General features: G+C 39.7%; 1 protein-coding gene across 5 annotated transcripts in view; it reads right to left on the bottom strand.

Moving 5' to 3' along the window:
- Positions 1 to 19,874, bottom strand: part of CDCA2 (cell division cycle associated 2) — a 49,833-nt gene that overhangs the window by 16,532 nt on the left and 13,427 nt on the right. For all 5 annotated transcript variants that reach the window (XM_009212720.4, XM_009212721.3, XM_009212719.2 and 2 more), the window contains exons 8-13: positions 11,428 to 11,639; positions 8,093 to 8,180; positions 7,384 to 7,628; positions 5,863 to 5,941; positions 4,375 to 4,463; positions 2,712 to 2,849 (exon numbers count right to left, since the gene is read on the bottom strand). In XM_009212720.4, coding sequence (XP_009210984.2) covers positions 2,712 to 2,849; positions 4,375 to 4,463; positions 5,863 to 5,941; positions 7,384 to 7,628; positions 8,093 to 8,180; positions 11,428 to 11,639 — 851 coding nt within the window. The remainder of the gene's footprint in view (positions 1 to 2,711; positions 2,850 to 4,374; positions 4,464 to 5,862; positions 5,942 to 7,383; positions 7,629 to 8,092; positions 8,181 to 11,427; positions 11,640 to 19,874) is intronic.

Below are 19,874 nucleotides of genomic sequence, written 5' to 3'. Positions count from 1 at the left end.
ATTGTACCAGGCATTCAGTGGGTGCTTTTAACTTGAAGACTCCTTTCTTCAGTTCTAGGAAATCGTCTTCTTTTAATTGGATAATTTCTTCCATTCTATTTTTGGGAAATCCTCTTCTTTTATTTGGATAACTTCTCCCATTCTCTTTTATCCTTCTTCTTCCTAACAGTCCTATAGATGTCTCCTAGATTCTCTTGTTTCCAGTCTTTCTTTTGCTCTACCTTCTGGGCGACTTTCCTTAACTTTAATTCTTTTGTCCAACTACTAAATTTCATGTTTTTGCAATTCCTTTTTCATAGCATCTCCTTACTTTCATGCAGATGATATTTTCTTAAATTGGAGTACATATTTATGTATATGAAATTTCCTTCTATTCCTTGAATAACCTATTTCTCTGAGGTCAGTTTTTAACCTTATTAACATTGGTCTTTTCTCTTTCATGCTATTTGTTCTATTCAATTGTCTGTTTCTTATTTAAGATTGGGTAAGTTGGTATAGGTTTACTTGCTTTCCAGCTCAGTCTATTTCCTGCATGAAAATCCTACCTAGGAACTCTGTGTGGGGCAGGGTGGGGCAGAATGCTGGAGTGTCAACTGTCAGGATTTGCATCAGGGCAGGAGCTGGCTGTCAAGACTGTGGGACTTTCCAAATGCCAGAATGAGGGCTTTAATCTAGATGACAACATCTGTTCTGAGCATCAGGGTGGGAGGGGGCTGGCATGCCAACTGGTGCAAACTGTCCCAAATATAGGACTTCAATTCATCTCTCTGTTTTTCAGTACCACCTCTCACACTCACCATCCATCGTACCTGCCAATTCTGGCCCAGGGTCTCTTGGGATTCCCATGAACAGGTCGGCTCCCGGCTCCTCTCTAGTTCCCTCCTAGAACATTCTGAGCTGTCAATCTTTCCACCTTTTTTTATCTGTCAACATGCTCCCATCTGCTTGGTCTTCTAGAAATTCATTGAAAGCTGTTGTTGGTTTCTCAATACCCCTCCTCATCCCTTTCCTCCTCTCATTGCTATTCTAAGTGTATTCCTTTTATTACATAAATGGTATTAGTTCAGCAAAGTCCTGGGAGGGATTGCAGTGACTTAACGCTCAATCCTTTTTGTACTTTCTGGCCGTAATTTTATATGAATAGGTGCATATTCCTTGTAAGAGTGCTTTAAAATGTATATATATATACACACACACACGAAGAAAATCAATTTCTAATATAAGTTGTATGTATATTTTTGAATTAATGGTATTTTTTCAGTAAGATAATCTTTCATCATTTTATCAAGAATGTGTGACCTAAAAAAGTGAACTAAAGCAGGAAAACACTCAGTTCCTTCCGGATTTAATGACTTAAGGATATCTGTGCCATTCAACCAAGAAAAGTAGTCATTTTTATTTCATGGAGGGGGAAGGAAGTTTATGGAATGTTTTGGGTGGGTGTGTAGATTGATAAGTTTAGTTTTAGAAATGTTGATTTTGACACAGCATGGTTAAAGACAGATGTCTAGTATGTAGTTGAACACAGATTTATAGATCAGGAAGTTCTAGTCTTCATATACAGTCATTAACTATGTTTATGAAATTACCCAGAAAACAAACAATTTACAAGGGCAAAGAAGAGAATTCTGGAAAATACAAACATTTAACAATGGGGGACAGAAAACAAACCTTAGACAGAGACTGTACAGGAGTGTTCCATCATGTCAAATGCTAAGATGTCCAATAGGAACAGGACTGAAAAGTATGCACTGGCTTTAGTATTAAAAATAAGGTGAAGCAGCAAAGTGGTGAAGAAGGCCAGATGTCAGTGAATGTGTAGTAGCACTACCCTCAACTCCTGTGTGAGTGTCTCTAGAGGCTATGTCAGATGGGAGAAAGGATAACTCAGTCAGACTGGAAATTTTGCTGGACGGATGAGGTGGAAGGAAAAGGATCCGGAATTGAGATTCCTGACAAGAGTTGGAAACACTTAACTCAGTTCAGGATGAAGAGGGAAACGTGAACTTAAGGTGTGTCTAAAAGCTTAATAGTGAATTTCAGAGTAAGGGAGTGAGTAGGCTGGATGGACAGGAAGTTGGGGGTCAGAGAATGAGCACTGCTACACATGCGAAGGTGTTAGGCAGTAACAAGTTGTAAGAATGGCAGCAAGAGTGAGTAGGTGGCTTCAGAGTGTGGAGTGCAGATCACTGGGCTGGAGAAGGAAAAGGAACTGGATTAAGGTGTTAAATTGGCTAATCACATGGACTGTAAGCGTATCTGAGATGACGAGAAGTGTTAGGAAAGACTGAGAGTTAGTTTCTAAATTTTTCCTTAAATTTAGGGAAAAATTTGATTCAGCAACTGGAAGAAGAGAATCTAACAAGTAGCAAGTGGCACACTCATCCCTGTCTAAAAAAATCAGGATTCCCAAAAGGGTGATATGTTGGGGTAGATTCAAAGATGAGAATCAATTTCAGGTTTGAGTGCCTATTAATTTACTGTGCAGGACATACGCAACACAAGAAGATGAAGAAGATGCAAAAGTGTTCCTTAGGTAATTCAAAGTTAAGTATATAACCCCCCAACCCCATTCTACTCCACGACAAGATTGCATTAATAATCTTTGTCCAATGTCGACTGGAAAAAAATTTGTTTCTGTATTTTCCTAATCATACAATAAGGAAACACACCACTTCTACTCTTTATTATATCTTTAAACACATGCTTACCTGATTCTTCTTAGGAAGTGCTCTCTTTGTACACTTCGTTTCTTGAGACTTCCTCCTATTACTTTTCTTTTCTTTACAAGGCTGAACTTCTGTATTCAATAAGTTGCAAACATTTTCTTCTACAAAACTGACCAATTGCTATAAAGAAAGTGTAAAGTAAGGATACCATAAAGCACAAGCAATTACATGTAAATGTGCAGCTCTCAATCTTGTTGTGCTTCCCAGGATGCTTCTACCACTTTAGATCCCACTTCTTAATTCACAAATCCTATTAAAAGCACTTTGATGAAAATTGGTGGAAATGGTAATTACCAATTTCTGAATCATCAAATGCAGACCCAGAAGCATATATACATCACCCAATTATATTGGGGAAGAAAGAAAAAACAGCTTAAGAATTCGTTAATTTATTCATTCATCAACTACTCATTAAGAACCTACAATTTAGCACCTAACTGCTGGGTTATGGGGACAAAATCATGAATTTTTAGATTATCTAGGTTTGAATCCTGGGTTTAATATCCAACCATATAAGCTAAATACCCCATGAGAGTATATGTTTATACTTTATGATGTTATAAACAAAAATCCAAATTTTATCTAATTTAACAAAATAGCAAAAAGCATGCATTCAATGGGAGTTATGCTTATATATAACTCCCAGGTGAAATCAAGTGTTAAAAATCAAACAGACTGAAGCACAATTTTAAAAAGGTTATACTTACATCATTTTCTGGTTCTGTTAATTACATGCTGATCCTCTCCACTTTCACCTCAATGAAATTCATAAAATCATACAGATCCCAAACAAATTTTGTTAACTTCCATGTTAACACAGCTCTGAAAGCAGCTTTTTTTTGAGACGGAGTCTCGCTCTGTCGCCCAGGCTGGAGTGCAGTGGCTAGATCTCCGCTCACTGCAAGCTCCGCCTCCCGGGTTCACGCCATTCTCCTGCCTCAGCCTCCCGAGAAGCTGGGACTACAGGCGCCCGCCACCTCGCCCGGCTAATTTTTTGTACTTTTTAGTAGAGACGGGGTTTCACTGTGTTAGCCAGGATGGTCTCGATCTCCTGACCTCGTGATCCGCCCATCTCGGCCTCCCAAAGTGCTGGGATTACAGGCTTGAGCCACCATGCCCGGCCCAAAGCAGCTTTTTAGATTTTTCTTCTAATATAATTAAAATCAAATCAGAAACACATTATCACCTTATAGGTTACATGCTAGGTAGGATAAAGTATTTTTTTTTTTTTTTGAGACAGAGTCTTGCTCTGTCGCCCAGGCTGGAGAGCAGTGGCACGATCTCGGCTCACTGCAAGCTCTGCCTCCTGGGTTCATGCCTTTCTCCTCCTGCCTCAGCCCCCCTAGTAGCTGGGACTACAGGCACCCGCCACCACGTACAGCTAATTTTTTTTGTATTTTTAGTAGAGATGCGGTTTTACCGTGTTAGCCAGAATGGTCTTGATCTCCTGACCTCATGATTCGTCCACCTCGGCCTCCCAAAGTATTGGGATTACAGGCGTGAGCCACGGCACCCAGCCAAAGTATTAGTTCTTAATGACACTGACTAAACCAAGATTTCACCCATTATCATTTGACAACGAAAACAGAAAAAGTATATTGCACGATTTAAAAACAAGTATGTTGTGCCAAACACAAACACTTACATTTCTTCTGTTAGAAGTCCTTGTTATTCTACCAACTTTATGAGAGGATATTTTCTCATGGTTATTTGAAGAACTAAAGGTATCTGTGCCTGATAAGACAAAGACAGAATCAGGGTAGGAAACCAAAAATTATAACATGCATCTTCCTTTGGAAACACTGTGTTTAGGATATCCACATTTAATATCATATCTAAACAAAAAAAAGGAGTCAAGCAGCAGAAATTTTGAAATCCAATTTTTTTTTCGTTTTAAAAAATTTTAAGTTTACTGGATACTCAGAAACTTTCACCACTTTCCATGGTGACTGCTTAACATATTACCAAGCTAAGACGGCAGAATAAATCACATTATAATAAATGCATGTATTTTCATGAACGTCCATTTATTCCACGATACATTTTGTATAATGAAATCACAATAAAGGACATTAAGATAACCATGAAAATACTTTACTTGTTTTAAATTTTATTTAAAGTGTAGGATAGGAAAATTTTATTTTGACCACTTTACTTTTTTGAGATGGAGTCTCACTCTGTCACCCAGGTTGGAGTACAGTGGTGCAACCTCAGCTCACTGCAACCTCCATCTCCTGGGTTCAAGTGATGCTCCTGCCTCAGCCTCCTGAGTAGCTGAGATTATAGGCACCCACTACCATGCCTGGCTAATTTTTTTGTATTTTCAGTAGAGTCCAGGTTTCACCATGTTGGCCAGGCTGGTCTCAAACTCCTGACCTCAAGTGATCCGCCTGTCTCAGCCTCCCAAAGTGCTGGGATTACAGGCATGAGCCAACGAGCCCGGCATGTGACTTTTAATGATATAAATGAAAGGCATATAATGTGTTTAAGGGTATGGGTTTTGGAACGTGATAGACTGTAGTTCAAATTTTAGCTCTAACTTAGTAACGCATGGCTTGGAGTCTACTATGTTTGGTTTGTGTCAACAAGAAGCCACTAAAGGGTTTCCGCCAGGGAGGACACCTGAATAAAGGTGCCCATCCCATGACATCTGCCAGCTAAGTCCTGGTTTGTCAGAAAAGATGGGAGCAATCTCTGTTGCTTTGTCATAATCATAAAATATCCAGAGACCTTGGAAAGCACATGTGCTAAAAATGCCTCATTAATGTTGAGGAAAAAGTCTGGATATTCAAGAATGATCCTTACAATCCAGATATCAGTTCTGTAAACTGTGAATAGCAGTTTGTCATTGATACTTAAGAGTTGAGAGGCTAACTCCACTGCTTCTAGCAACTAACAAAATGGGGATTCCATCTGAGGAAGTGAATTGTGGGTGATTATGAAGTATGAGGCTTGGAATGGAAAAGGGATGGATGAATAGCTTCATGTCAGCTTTCCAATACTATTAGGTTTTTTTAAACCAAGTATATGTTGTGGTAACAAATACGAAATTTTTAAAAGAAAATAAAAACAGTCAATATATACACACATAAAAAATAACACTTACGATTTTAAGGTAAACAAAAGTTACTACCTGAAAGGGTCTCAGAGATTGAGGACTTATTAGGAGAACTCAGAACGGCAAATGACACTTGAAGTGGTTCTATGTTTTCCTAAACAAAGGAAAAAAGAGTAGAAGTTAGATATCTTTAAAAGCAGTGAATATATAATGTGCCCAAAAGAAAAGTAAGAATTTATTTTGGTAGGAGAAACTATAATAAACATAAAGATGGGTAATCAATAAAAGATTCTAAAAGTCAAAGCAAAACAAATATATTGAATAGAAAAATATATGTATATCACTTACCAATCATGTTTGCAATTGAAGGTTTACTAACTGCAATCCATCAAACTATTAAGAAAATTTATAAGCAAAAGTACACATAATGATCTGCTGCTAAATTTCTAACTCCTATAAAGAAAATTTAAAAATTCATTCATAAACACAATCTAATGCTATAACATTACTCAGGAAATTCCAGGGTAAGATGGCAATATAAATACAGATAGCAAATCTTTTCCACGTAATTGCTGGTAAGACATTAACTGTTGGTTTTGCATAGACAACATTTGTCACTTTGAAGAAATTCTCTTTTATTACCATTTTGCTCAGAGGTTTTGTTTTTTAAATGAGAAATGGATACTAGATTTTGTTAAATGCTTTTTCTGCATCTACTCAGATGACCATATTTCTGTCTTAGTCTCTTAACAAGGCGAATTACACTGATTGTTTTTCAAACATAACACAACTTTGCAGCCCAAGGCTAAATCTCACATGGTTATGATGTATTTTATCTTTTTATATATTGCTATGTTTACAAGGATACTGAACTGTAGCTTTCTTCTCTTGCAATGCCTGTCTGATTTTAGCACCAGATTAATGCTGAAATCACAATGCTGACATCAATTAACCTACTCCTTCAATTTGTGGAAAAACTTGTGTAGAATTAGTATTTTAACTTGCTCAAATATTTGGTAGTATTCATCAGTAAAATCATCAAAAACTAGCCAGGCATGGTGATGTGTGCCCATAGTCCCAGCTACTTGGGAGGCTAAGATGGAAGGATATGGGAGGATAGCTTGAGCCTGGGAGGTTGAGGCTGCAGTGAGCCATGATCACACCACTGCACTCCAGCTTGGGTGACAGAGTAAGACCCTATCTCAAAAAAAAAAAAAAAAAAATCATCTGTACCTAGAGTTTTATTTGTGGGAAGGTTTAACTAAAATTTAAATGTCTTAAGTTGATATAGGGCTACTGAGGTTATTTATTTCACCTTTAGTGAGTTTTGATAGTTTGTCTTCCAAGGAATGTATCCAGTTTACCTAAGTTGTTAAATTCATTGGTATAAATCTGTTCAATATGTACAAGGAGTCAGGGAAGTATTATTTGTAATGGGGAAAAATTCATAAAAACCTACATACAAAACAGACTAATTTAAACCATGGCATATCATTTAGTGTATCTCATTATTTCAAAGCATAGTTATTGCTCATGCAAAGCAGGTGAAGCCCGATGAAAATACAGGCAAGTTTGTTCCATGCTTTTCACACTTACAAGATTCTCCCCCTTGTCATCAAAATCTGGTTGAGGTAACGGTTCAGGAACAGGTGACTGCTCAAGCAGCAGGGAACTGAGACCATCGAAGTCCTTTTTACAAACAGGTGTTCCTCCTTTACGCAATGGAGTATTTGCTGGCAAAGATTCATCAAACACTTCTGGGCTTAAGTCCTCTCCAAAAGTAACTCTCTTCCTCTTCCTCATATTTAGAAAGGCCGGTGCTTCAAAATTTTCTTCATCTTCTATAATTAGATAATAAATGACAGTAACTTAAAAATTAAGCTATATTTCTTATCTAAAAGGCATATACTAGAATCTTTTAATGTGATTATATTCAGCTATTATTTGTATAATAGCTAGTAAAGCTACAAAATAATTGTTGGTAGAGCAAATTCAAAATGGAGAAGATAAGCACATTTCCAATTAAAATATGGTAACAGATTTCCAAGTAAAAATGTGCATATCTTAAACGTTTATAAAATTGAAATATAAATTTTCTTACAAATCCCACCACTAAGTAAAAATGGATCCATGAAATGGACAGACCAATTCTGAGGCTCTCCAAGGAGATTCTATCCCTCTCAACTGTTCTTCATTCACGTGTTATTTCAGAAACATTAAGGCATTGAAAATTTCATATATTATACCAGGTTTATTAACAAGAAAATGATATCCACAAGCTTAAAAACAAGTATGAATTTCTTACCTGCTTCTTTATCTTTGCAACAGTTTGGGAGATTTGAGATTAAGCTGGGATGAGTCCCATCATCATCACAGAGGTTGTTACAGTGTTCCTAAACAGAATAAACATCAATGAATCATTTTACATATAGAAATACACAGATGTCGTCATTAAAAACGGCAGTTTTGAAATTCTCTGTCAGCTGCAGATAGATACTCTTGTATGAAAGATTACCTTTATTTTCAATAACTGTCCTGGCTCAAAACCATGATATCAGGCACAAATCATAACTATGTCCCCTACATACCACTTTAGAACACAGCATTTCAGGGCAAAATTGAAGCACAGGAATCAATAAACGGGGATCAAATTCATTCAATGTTTGATCTAGCAAATAAAGTTAAGGAAAACATGAGTAGCTAGAATAACAGCATATGGTTATCACTTGGTATCTATGGGAGATTCGTTTTAGGGCCCCCTAAGATACCAAAATCCACGGATGCTCAAGTCCCTTTTACAAAATGGCACTATATTTACATACAACTTGAACACATCCTCCGGTATACTTTAAATACTACTTACAATATCTAATACAATGTAAATGTCATATAAAAGAATACTTTTTATTTATTTATTTATTTTTGAGACAAGGTCTGGCTCTATCACCCAGGCTGGAGTGCAATGGTGCAATCTCAGGTCACTGCAACCTGTCTCCCAGGCTCAAGCCATTCTCCCATCTCAGCCTCCCGAGTAGCTGGGACTACAGGTGCGCACTACCACACCCAGCTAATTTCTGTATTTTTCTGCAGAGATGAGGTTTCGCCATGTTGCCCAGGCTGGTCTCGAACCCATGAGCTCAAGCAATCCGTGTACCTCGGCCTCCCAAAGTGCTGGGATTACAGCTATGAGCCACTGTGCCCAACCTAAAAGAATACTTTTAAATAGCATTGTTATATGGTGTTGTTAATATGTATGGTATGATGCTGTTATATGTTATTGTTTTCATGTGTTTTGTGACTTTTTTTTCCTGATAATTTTTGATCTGTGGTTGGTTTAATCCATGGATGCAGAACCAATGAATTTGAAGGCTACATGTACCATATATGGCATCAGAGGAGGAAAACTAGATAAATGATCTGAGATAGAAGAATTGCATTAAAATAAGAAAAAAAGCCAACAGTTAAATGGTATAACATCGTGTTCTATCTTTTAAACATGCGAACCACACCTATTCCTGGCATTTAAATCTTTTTACGTTACTATATTCTTGAGGAATAAACAACGAAAGAAGGTAGCAGTTGTCCCTGTGTGTTTCTCCAAATGAAGATTACAGTGTAGGCAAGTTAGGAAGGAAGGGATATTGTAAGTCCCGTAGAAAAAGACGGAACAAGCCTAAACACAGGGCCCCTGGAGCTCAGCAGGAGACAGCCAGGCCTACAGACTGGATCAAAGTTCCCTCTTAATCACCACCTACTCGTCTAGCCTCAACCTAAACCTCTGACCAGTCCTTGTTATCAAGAATTCCTCATTTTCTCCTGTACATCCAATTCTAAGAACAGTATCTGCTCTAAGAAATAGTCCTGCCCCAAATAAACCTCCTTCATCTGTCTCTCAAGTCAGTTCGTTTTTCTGACCAGGAAAATGCACATACCAATAATGCAAAATAAGTTAACTTATACAACAAAGCTCATGTTTACTTTTAGATTTATTTTTAACTAAAACAATCAGAAAAGTCAGCAAACAACTCACAATTTATATGCCTCCCAATTTTTGCCATCTTAGTATAAAGATCATTAGTGGTAAATGTTTTATTTTCCTTTTTTTTTTGAGACGGAGTCTCACTCTGTCGCCCAGGCTGGAGTGCAGTGGCCCAATCTTGGCTCACTGCAAGCTCTGCCTCCCAGGTTCAAGCCATTCTCCTGCCCCAGTCTCTTGAGTAGCTGGGACTACAGGCGCCCGCCACCACGCCTGGCTAATTTTTTGTATTTTTAGTAGAGACGGGGTTTCACCGTGTCAGCCAGGATGGTCTCTATCTCTTGACCTCGTGATCCACCTGCCTAGGCCTCCCAAAGTGCTGGGATTACAGGCGTGAAACACTACGTCCGGCCAGTTGTGTTTTCATATGATTCTAATGACAAGACTTAATACTTGCTGTGTCATACTGTTACAAAATAAGAGTTCCACGGATCATTCAGATGTTAAGTCTTTTTGAGGAGAAGATACGAACAAACAGCGCTGTGTGTATTACAGATCCAAACCAGCTTTTTTTTTTGGCCCAGACTGGTCTCAAACTCCTGGGCTCAAGCGATCCTTCAGTCTTGGCCTTCCAAAGTCAGGGGATTACAGGTGTGAGCTATTGTACCTGGCCACAAATCAGCTCTTTAACCAAAATTATTAAAGCTTTATAAATAGCAACTGACCATCAATGATCCATGTAAATAGAAGGTAATTTAGTTCCTTTTGGCTTCAGAACAGATCAGAATAGGCTTGTAGGCATACTTGTATGTTAAAATGTTTATGGTTTGAAAAAAAGATTTGTATTTCTGAGGTGCCAGACACTCGTGGTGATTTTATAGTATCCCATTTAATGCTCAAATTACTCGAAAAGTAGTTACTAACTTTACATTTTTATAGATAAGGAAACCAGGCACAGAAAGGTCAAATAATTTGCTCAGTGACTACGTTTCCAAGTCAAGATCTGAAACTTGGCATTTTGACTCCTGAGGCTATGCTCTCAACCTCTCGTGGACCGACAGCCTGTCACGGATTTTAACAGCAGACTTATCTGGGTTCACTTAACAACCTACAAGCCTAAGTGTATGTCAAACAGGTCCTATACCTTTCTGGGAGCACTACTGCTGTATATATATGCCAGAACTATCAATAGAAACTACTCAATAAATGCCAGCTAGTTCCTATCAACTTCCTCTTTCCTCATATTGAGTGGGCTTAGAGAAAAAAGGATGGCTATAAGAGGTACTTTTAAGACCAAATATTTTGGGAGGAATAATCAGTTTAACAGACTGACACATTAATTATGATTAAGTAATCAATATCACTTATATAATTATATAAATCAATAATGTTAGTGCAATGAGATTATATAAGATTATGACTCTTTATAAACTACAGTCTACTTATATTAAATTCTGCATACTATATATTTAATTTTTAAAAAATAAGAACAAAAAGAAACTACACAGTGTTGTCAATAAGAAAAGATAAGGAAAAAAATTCACAATAAGACAGGTAAGACATTTCCTTTTAAACTAGTATGAAATATGACATTTCAAGGGTATTACTTTGAACGAAAATGCATTTTTATTCATTTGCTTTAGGAAATTTAACTCTCTTCTTACCTGTAAGCTCTCTAGACACATCTTAACAGAGGGTTTCTTCAGTACAGAACGAAGTACAAAGGTCTTAGGGGTGGAAAGGTCCCTCCTGCCCGCTGGAGTAGCTGGTGACCTGACATCAGGGACTGCGTCTGAGTTCACTTCTGCTGTGAACATGTCAGGCGAAACGGCATCGCTTGATCCTTTGCCCACTACATAGTCAGCAACCTTCAGTGCTTCAAGATAAACATGTAAACTTGAGAGGTGGAAGATCTCTTAAATCTGTTTGTTCTAGACCAAAATTATATTGTGTATTTGCAAAGATAATAATGTGCTATGAAGAAATTCAAACCTAATATAACCTGATTAGGCAGTAACGTCTGGGATTTCATTTGGAAAGCAAAAAGGAGGTAAAGAAGCAGCATTGGTCAGTTTTTACCTCAAATATGACTATGAAGGGTAAAGTGGGTATGGGGATTTGTCTCCCCAGGAAATCTCTGAGTTAGAGTTTGAAAGAAGGTATCATGAATCAGCTATAAGCTATTAGTGTGCCTCTACTCATGACACCTACTACTTGGACCATAAAAACTAATCTGAGCCAAGCACTGACTAATAAGCAATTTTATTGCTAGAGTCACAGGCATGTCAACATTCGAGGGTGGCAGGAACGAGAAGAGAAAGATCATCACACCAAACTACAAACACACTGTATGTGCCCCAAACAGGCATGGCTTTTCTTCCCAAATTCTTCCCACAGGAGAACGCTGCCTTATGATTAAGTGATCCATTTAACAAATATACGATGTGGCAGGCACTCCTCTGGGTGCTGAAAAAGTAAAGATGAGCACACCCCATCAACCAGCACGGAATAAGCAGGGATTATAATATCTCACAGCAGGGAGGAGGGAGACGGAAGGAATGGTGGCTAAGAGTAACATGAGGATCCTCAGGACAGAACCGCGCTGTGGCTTGGCTGCACTGTGCTCACATGAATCCACACGTGATAAAACCACATGGACTAAACATACACAAAAGTGTGTGCATGTAAAACTGGTGAAATCCGAAAACAAGTTGGTGGATTGTAGCAATGTCCATTTACTGGTTGTGATATTAATATATTGTAGCTATGCAACATGTCACTACTGGGGGAAACTAGGTGAAGGGAATACTGGATTTCTTTATATTATTTCTTACAACTAGGTAGCAAATTTAGTTATTTCAAATAAAAAGCTAAATATATATATATATACACACACACACAACAAGTAGTTAATATACGCTATTAAAGAAAATAATGTAGCAAGAGAGGAATACAGTATGATAAGCTGGAAGGAAGTGCTACTGCTTTGGGTAAACAGAGAGCTCCTGAGCAGACACCTGAATAGAACGAGGTGAACCACACACAGATTTAGGAATGGACACTATGCACACAAAGCCAAGTGCAAAGACCTGAGGTAAAGATGTACCTGGCATAGCAGAGGCCCAGCAAGGCTGCTGTGCCTGGAACAGGGGACATGGACAAGAGAGCTGAGAAATAAGCTCAGAGCAATGGTTCAGAACCAGGCCAGGGAAGGCCTAGTAGAAATAATATGTTCTTTGGCTACTTCTCTAAGTATAACAGGAAGTTGATAAAAGATTTTGAGGAGGGCAGTGAGATACTGTGACTTACATTTTAAAACCAGTGTTCTGGCTACTGTGTGAAAAACTGTAACAGGGGACTGGGGAAAGAGGGGAAGCAGGACAACTTCAGAGGCCATACAAAACAATCCAGGCAGGAGGTGGTGATGGCCTGGACCACACTGATAGGAATGCAGAAGGTGAGAAGGGGGTGGACATTTGACATATTTTGAAGACCCAATAGCATTTGTCAATGTGATAACAAGTTTCATTTGAAAAAGAGAGGTATCAGTTGGGTGCAGTGGCTCACACTTGTAATCCCAGCACTTTGGGAGACTGAGGTGGAATGGAAGGATTGCTTGAGCCCAGGAGTTGGTGACCAGCCTGGGCAACATAGTAGGATCCTGTATCTACCAAAAAAAAAAAAAAAATTAGCTGGGCATGGTGGTGCGCACCTGTGGTCCCAGCTACTAGGAAGGCTGAGGTGGGAGGACTCCTTGAGCCCAGAAGGTTGAGGCTGCAGTGAGCCAAGATCACACCACACTGCACTCCAGCCTGGGTGACACAGCAAAGACTCTGACTTAAGAGAAAAAAAAAAAAAGGGAAAAGAAAAAGAGAGGTATCAAGTTAAGTCCAATATTTGAGATACAGCAATGAGGTGAATGAGAGTGTCATTTACTAAGATGAAGAAAACAGAGATGAGCGGGTTCGTGAAGGAAAAAATAATCAAGACCTATTGGACTATGTTCAGTTTGAGATGTTTATTAGGCATTCAAGTGAAGGTCATGAAAGGGAGCTGGGGACTTAATTCAAGAGTTCCGGGAAAAGACCACGGGCAGCTATTTTAATTTGAAGGTCAACAGCATGTGATAATGTCTGAAGTCACCTAGAAAGAGTACACATTGGGTATCTTTTATCCAAATGCTTAGAATCAGAAGTGTTTCAGATTACAATTTTTTTTTCAGATTTTGAAATATTTGCATTCTACTTACCGGTCAAGCATCTCTAACCTGAAAATCCAGAAATGCTCCACTAACCATCTCCTTTGCGTGTCATGTCTGCACTCAAAAAGTTTCATAGTTGGCCGGGCGCGGTGGCTCACGCCTGTAATCCCAGCACTTTGGGAGGCCAAGGCGGGTGGATCACGAGGTCAGGAGATCGAGACCATCCTGGCAAACACAGTGAAACCCCGTCTCTACTAAAAATACAAAAAAAAAAATTAGCTGGGCATGGTGGCGGGCGCCTGTAGTCCCAGCTTCTCGGGAGGCTGAGGCAGGAGAATGGCGTGAACCTGGGAGGCGGCGCAGCTTGCAGTGAGCGGAGATTGCACCACTGTACTCCAGCCTGGGCGACAGAGCGAGACTCTGTCTCAAAAAAAAAAAAAAAAAAAAAGGTTTTATAGTTTGGATTTTTGGCTTAGGGATGCTCAACCTGTATATAGAGAAAAAAGGTCCAAGCACTGAACGCAAAGGTCGGGGGGCATTCAAATATTTGAAGGTCAGGATGGAAGAAGAGGAGCAAAGAAAATACACAAAGAGGAAATGGTCAGTGATACACGGGAAAATGAGAATGACACCCTGAAACCCAGTGAGGAAAACGCTTCTCACAGGAAGGCCTGGTTATAGATGTCTATATCTGTCCATAGGGCTGCTAAGACATCAAGGAGACCAATGTGTTGAGACTGACTACCACTGGGATGGCAGCCAGGAGATGGTTGGTCAACAAGGCCTGTTTGGAGCTGGATCAAGAGAGAATGGGAGGCAAGGAGACAGAGTGCGGCCTTCTCTTAACAGTTTTGCCTAAAGGAGAGTAAAGACATGGTGTTCTGGCTAGAAGGGAATCCTGGGCAAAGGGAAGTTTAAGATGGGATATTTTACAGCATCTTGTAGCTGAATAAGAAAAGTGAACAATTCAGAAAAGAGAGGGGACAACTCAGACACAAAGTCCTTGGAAAGAGAAGGAGCAATGGGAATCGGTCCATAAAAAAGAGGGTGGAGGCCAGGCGTGGTGGCTCATGTCTGTAATTCCAGCACTTTGGGAGGCCAAGGTGGGCAGATTACCAGAGATTAGGAGTTTGAGACCGGACTGGCCAACATGGTGAGACAGCGTCTCTACTAAAAATACAAAAATTAGCCAGGCGTGGTGGCTTGTGCCTGTAGTCCCAGCTACTCAGGAGGGCTGAGGCAAGAGAATCACTTGAACCCAGGAGGCAGAGGTTGTAGTGAGCTGAGGCCGCACCACTGCACTCCAGCCTGAGCGACAGAGTGAGACTCCACCTCAAAAAAAAAAAAAAAAGAGGCTGGCCCTAGGTAAGAACATCGAGACCCTTTTGAAAGAGGAGCAAAGGTAGATACACACATACAGAGATGCAGCAGGGCTTAGGGGTAAGAGGCCCAAGACCTTACTCCCAACATCTCTTATTTTCTCAATGGTACAGGAAGCAAGGAACTGCAAAAGGCTACCAGGGAACTTTCTCTCAGATCACTCATGAGTAGAGCTGCCAGATTTGGCAAATAAAGATGCAGGGGCCCAGTTAAATCTGAATTATATCTAATTCCTTACATATATGTACTTTGATATAAAACAAAAATACTGGAGTAACATGGGGGAAATAGTGGAGTAAGAGTTCTGTGGCTTCATTCCCTATTCCCAGAGAAATCTAATGAGCAACTGTCTGCAGGCAAAAATAATATCCTGAATATACCAGAATTTGGGAGTGAGGTTGAGACACCTCCTTGGACCCCAGAATGGAGAAAAGCCACAAACAAGTGGTAAGAAACTGTTCTGTTTGACTGTGCTGCCCCTCTCCCAACTGGCACAGTGCCACACACAGAGAATTCCCCTGGACCCACAGTTTCTACAGTGGGAAGAGTGAGAGGCAGACATTTGGCTTCCCCACCATTCTGGGATCCTTCACAGGCGCTGCATTCTTGTCTCGCCCCCCAGGAAACACTGGGAGTACTGGCAAGGCTGGACCACTGGGGGTCAGATAAAAACAAAGAATGAGGGATGGGGATCACAGCCACCAGAGAGCAAATTTTGGTGGTTTCCTGCATTCCAGCTAACAAAGACGCCACATCAGAGAAACCAGCCAGCGGTATTAAGCTGCAGGAAACATGGTTAGTGGTTCAAATCTCTGTCCAGCCTGGGTGCTCCCATCAGGTCTTCCCCAGGTCCAGAGGCAACTGTAAGTCGCGATTGCCCACAGAGGAAATATCTGGCCCCTAGCTGTAAAGATGTGAGCCAACTAAGTTCTGGTGCTTGCAATTAAATATTTGCATTTTTTTTTTTGAGATGAAGTCTCGCTCTGTCACACAGGCTCCAGTGCAGCGGCGCAATCTCGGCTCACTGCAACCTCCGCCTCCCAGATTCAAGCAATTCTCCTGCCTCAGCCTCCTGAGTAGCTGGGATTACAGGCAGGCGCCACCACACCCGGCTAATTTTTGTATTTTTAGTAGAGACAGGATTTCACTATATTGGTCAGGCTGGTCTCGAACTCCTGACCTTGTGATCTGCCTGCCTCAGCCTCCCAAAGTGCTGGGATTACAGGTGTGAGCTACTACACCCGGCCTAAATATTTGCATTCTGCTTACCAGTCAAGCGTCTCTAACCTGAAAATCCAGAGATGCTCCAATAACCATCTCCTTTGAGTGTCATGCTGGCACTAAAAAAATTTCAGAGTTTGGACTTTGGCTTAAGGGGAGCAACTGTAGGTCAGCAATTACCCATGAAAGGTACATCTGGGCCTACCCAATCCTAGGAGTGGAAAGGTGATCAAACTAAGCCCTTCTGCCGTCACTAAGCGTTCCCCAAGCCAGGTGGTGTCAGTGATTACCTGTGGAAGGAGCATCTGTCCCTGCTCGACCCCAGCTGCAGAGAAGTGACTCTACCAAACCTCAGTGCTCTGCTTAACCCTTCCCTGGGCTGGGAGGAAAGCCGAAATCCACACACATCTGTGGAGTACAGCCTCAGGCCCTGCCCACCCTATGGGGCCAAGCAACAACCTCAAGCAGCCTCAGAGCCCACCACCTGGTTCTGCCCAACTACAGATTCTAAACAATAGTACTGACCAGCCAAGGAAGACAACCTGCAACTCTGCCAAATCAGAGACAATCACAGAGCCCAGAGAGCAGCTCTACCTGACTGAGGCAGAGTCCAGCCAGTGATCTTACTAGACCGTGGAGGACAGCTAGCAATATCATTTGACTTCAGAGCACAGGAAGCAACCAGAGAACCTGACTCCAAAATACAAAGGATCACAAGAAACTACTATGAATAATTAAATGCCAACAAATTGGGTAAAAGAAATGGATCATGAACAAACAGAAAATCTCAAAAGACCAATAATGAGTAAGATGACGACTGAATTAGTAATAAAAATCTCCCACCAAAAGAAAAGCCCAGGACCAGATGGCTTTATTGCTGGCTTCCATCAAACATTTAAAGAACTGACAAGTTTTCCCAAACACTTACAAAAAAAAAAAAAAGTAGAGAAAATACTTGCAAATACTTCCTTGTCATTTTACAAGGTTAGCACTACCCTGCTACATATAAGAAAATTATACACCAATATCCCTGGTGAACAAATATGCAAAAATCCTCCACAAAATATTAGCAAACCTAATTCAGGAACACATTAAAAGAATCATTCACCATGATCAAATTAGATTTATCCCTGGGATGCAAGGATGGTTCAACATATCCAAATCTATGTGATACATGACATAAAGATGATGAAAAATAAAAGTCATATGATCACCATTAAGAAACGATTTATGTTTCCTTAAGCAGATTATTGTGAAATTATTCATAACTATTCTTTGGCCCTCTGCCCAGAAACCTTTTTTGTATCTGACAATTGCTGAGATTTGGGGAAAGGAGCAAATCATAATAGAAATTAGTACTCCCCTCCATGAATTACGATTATAGTCTCAAATAAGCTACTGTAAGGCATTCATGGTGCTCTGAGCAGTGTTTTGTGTGTGTGTTTTAAACTGGTAGGAAACTGCATGCATATTTATAAAAATAAAAAACTGGAAGAAATGAAAAAATATATATCAGAAATAGCCTGGCTTCAAATTTTAAGCATGCACAAATTCTGTCTCTGGGTATTATGAAGCTCTTATGTGAAACATGTTTCTTTGTAATGAAAACCACGCTAGAGATGTTTAGTAATCATATTCTGTTACTGGTACCAAGACTACTAAGGAAATGCCTTTGTACTTTAGGGAAGTACTTTTGGCATTTTATTATATATACAGGAAAACTGAGATGTAGCCCCTTTCCTGGAAGGGCTGATTTTGAATAAGTGCTCATATGATGTAAATGTACTGATTACTGCCTATTTTAATAAACACTCTTGGAAAATGAAAACAAAGATTAAAAACCATATGATCACCTCAATAGAGAAAAAGCATTTGACAAAATTGAACACAATATCACAATAAAAATTCTCAGATTAGGAAAAGAATGTTCTTCAACACAGTGAAGGTCATACGTGACAAACCTGTCGCTAACATCATTCTCGTCAATGAAAAGCGTCCATTAATGGGTGAATGGACAAAGAAAACATTGTATATACACACAGCAGAATACTATTTAACCCTAAAAGCGAGGAGACTCTCATTTGCAACAACATGGATGAATCTGGAAGAGATTTTGCTAAGTGAAACAAGCCAGGCACAAAAGACAAAAACCACATGATTTCATGTATATGAGGAATCTAACAAAGTTGAATTTATTTATAGAAGTAAAGAGTTGAATAGTGGTTACCAGAGGCTGTAGAAGTGGTGAGGAAGGAAATGGGGAGTTGTTGATCACAGAATACAAGGTCTCAGATAGACAAGTGGAATCAGTTTTGAGATCTATTACACAACAATGTCTATAGTCAATATTAGTGTATTATAAATTTCCAAATAACTAAGAGAATAATTTTTAAATGTCTCACCATAAAAAAAAAAAAAAGACAGGTAAGTGAAGTGAGAGACATGTTAATTAGCCTGATTTAATCATGCCACATTGTATAAATATATCAAAATATCATATTGTTCCCCATAAATATGTACAGTTATGGCTTGTCATTCAAAAATAATAGTAATACATTTAAGAAAAACAAAACAATTACATGACATGTACACTATAAAATTATCTGTTGAAAACATAAATTATATGTATCTAAATTTTAAAAAGAAATAAAGGAAGGAGTGTTGGATATTTTAAGAGAAAAATAAGGTGTGAAAGTGTGTGGATTGATTAAGAAACAGCAAAGATGGGCTGGGAGCGGTGGCTCACGCCTGTAATCCCACCCCTTTGGGAGGCCAAGGCGGGCAGATCACCTGTGATCAGGAGTTCAAGATCAGCCTGGCCAACATGGTGAAATCCCATTTCTACAATAATACAAAAATTAGCCGGGCATGGTGGCGAGTGCCTGTAATCCCAGCTACTCGGGAGGCTGAGGTAGGAGAATGGCTTGAACCCAGGAAGCGGAGGTTACAGTGAGTTGAGACTGCGCCACTGCACTCCAGCCTGGGTGACACAGTAAGACTCCGTCTCACATCCCGAGTAGCTGGGATTGAAAAAAAGAAAAAAAAAGAAACAGCACAGAGCCATTTGAGGTTAAAAAAAAAAAAAAATTGAGGCTATCAGCATACCAAATATTAGCAGCTCTGGGGCAGGTGCAGAGAAGGCAGGCAAAGTCACTGAGTTGGATTTCTGGCTACATAGGTAAAACAGAGGAAGCAGATGGGGTAAAGGAGATCGGAGGTGCCATGCAGGTCCTAAGCTCCCCCTTAACAAGGGACATTTGATTACATCTTAGAACATCTTTTTATTCTTCCTGAAGGTGCACTGTCTGG

Source organism: Papio anubis, chromosome 8, assembly GCF_008728515.1.
Source record: "Papio anubis isolate 15944 chromosome 8, Panubis1.0, whole genome shotgun sequence".
NCBI classification, from domain to species: Eukaryota; Metazoa; Chordata; class Mammalia; order Primates; family Cercopithecidae; genus Papio; species Papio anubis.
Note: the sequence above shows the minus strand (reverse complement) of the source record. Positions and strands in the feature narration are given on the sequence as shown.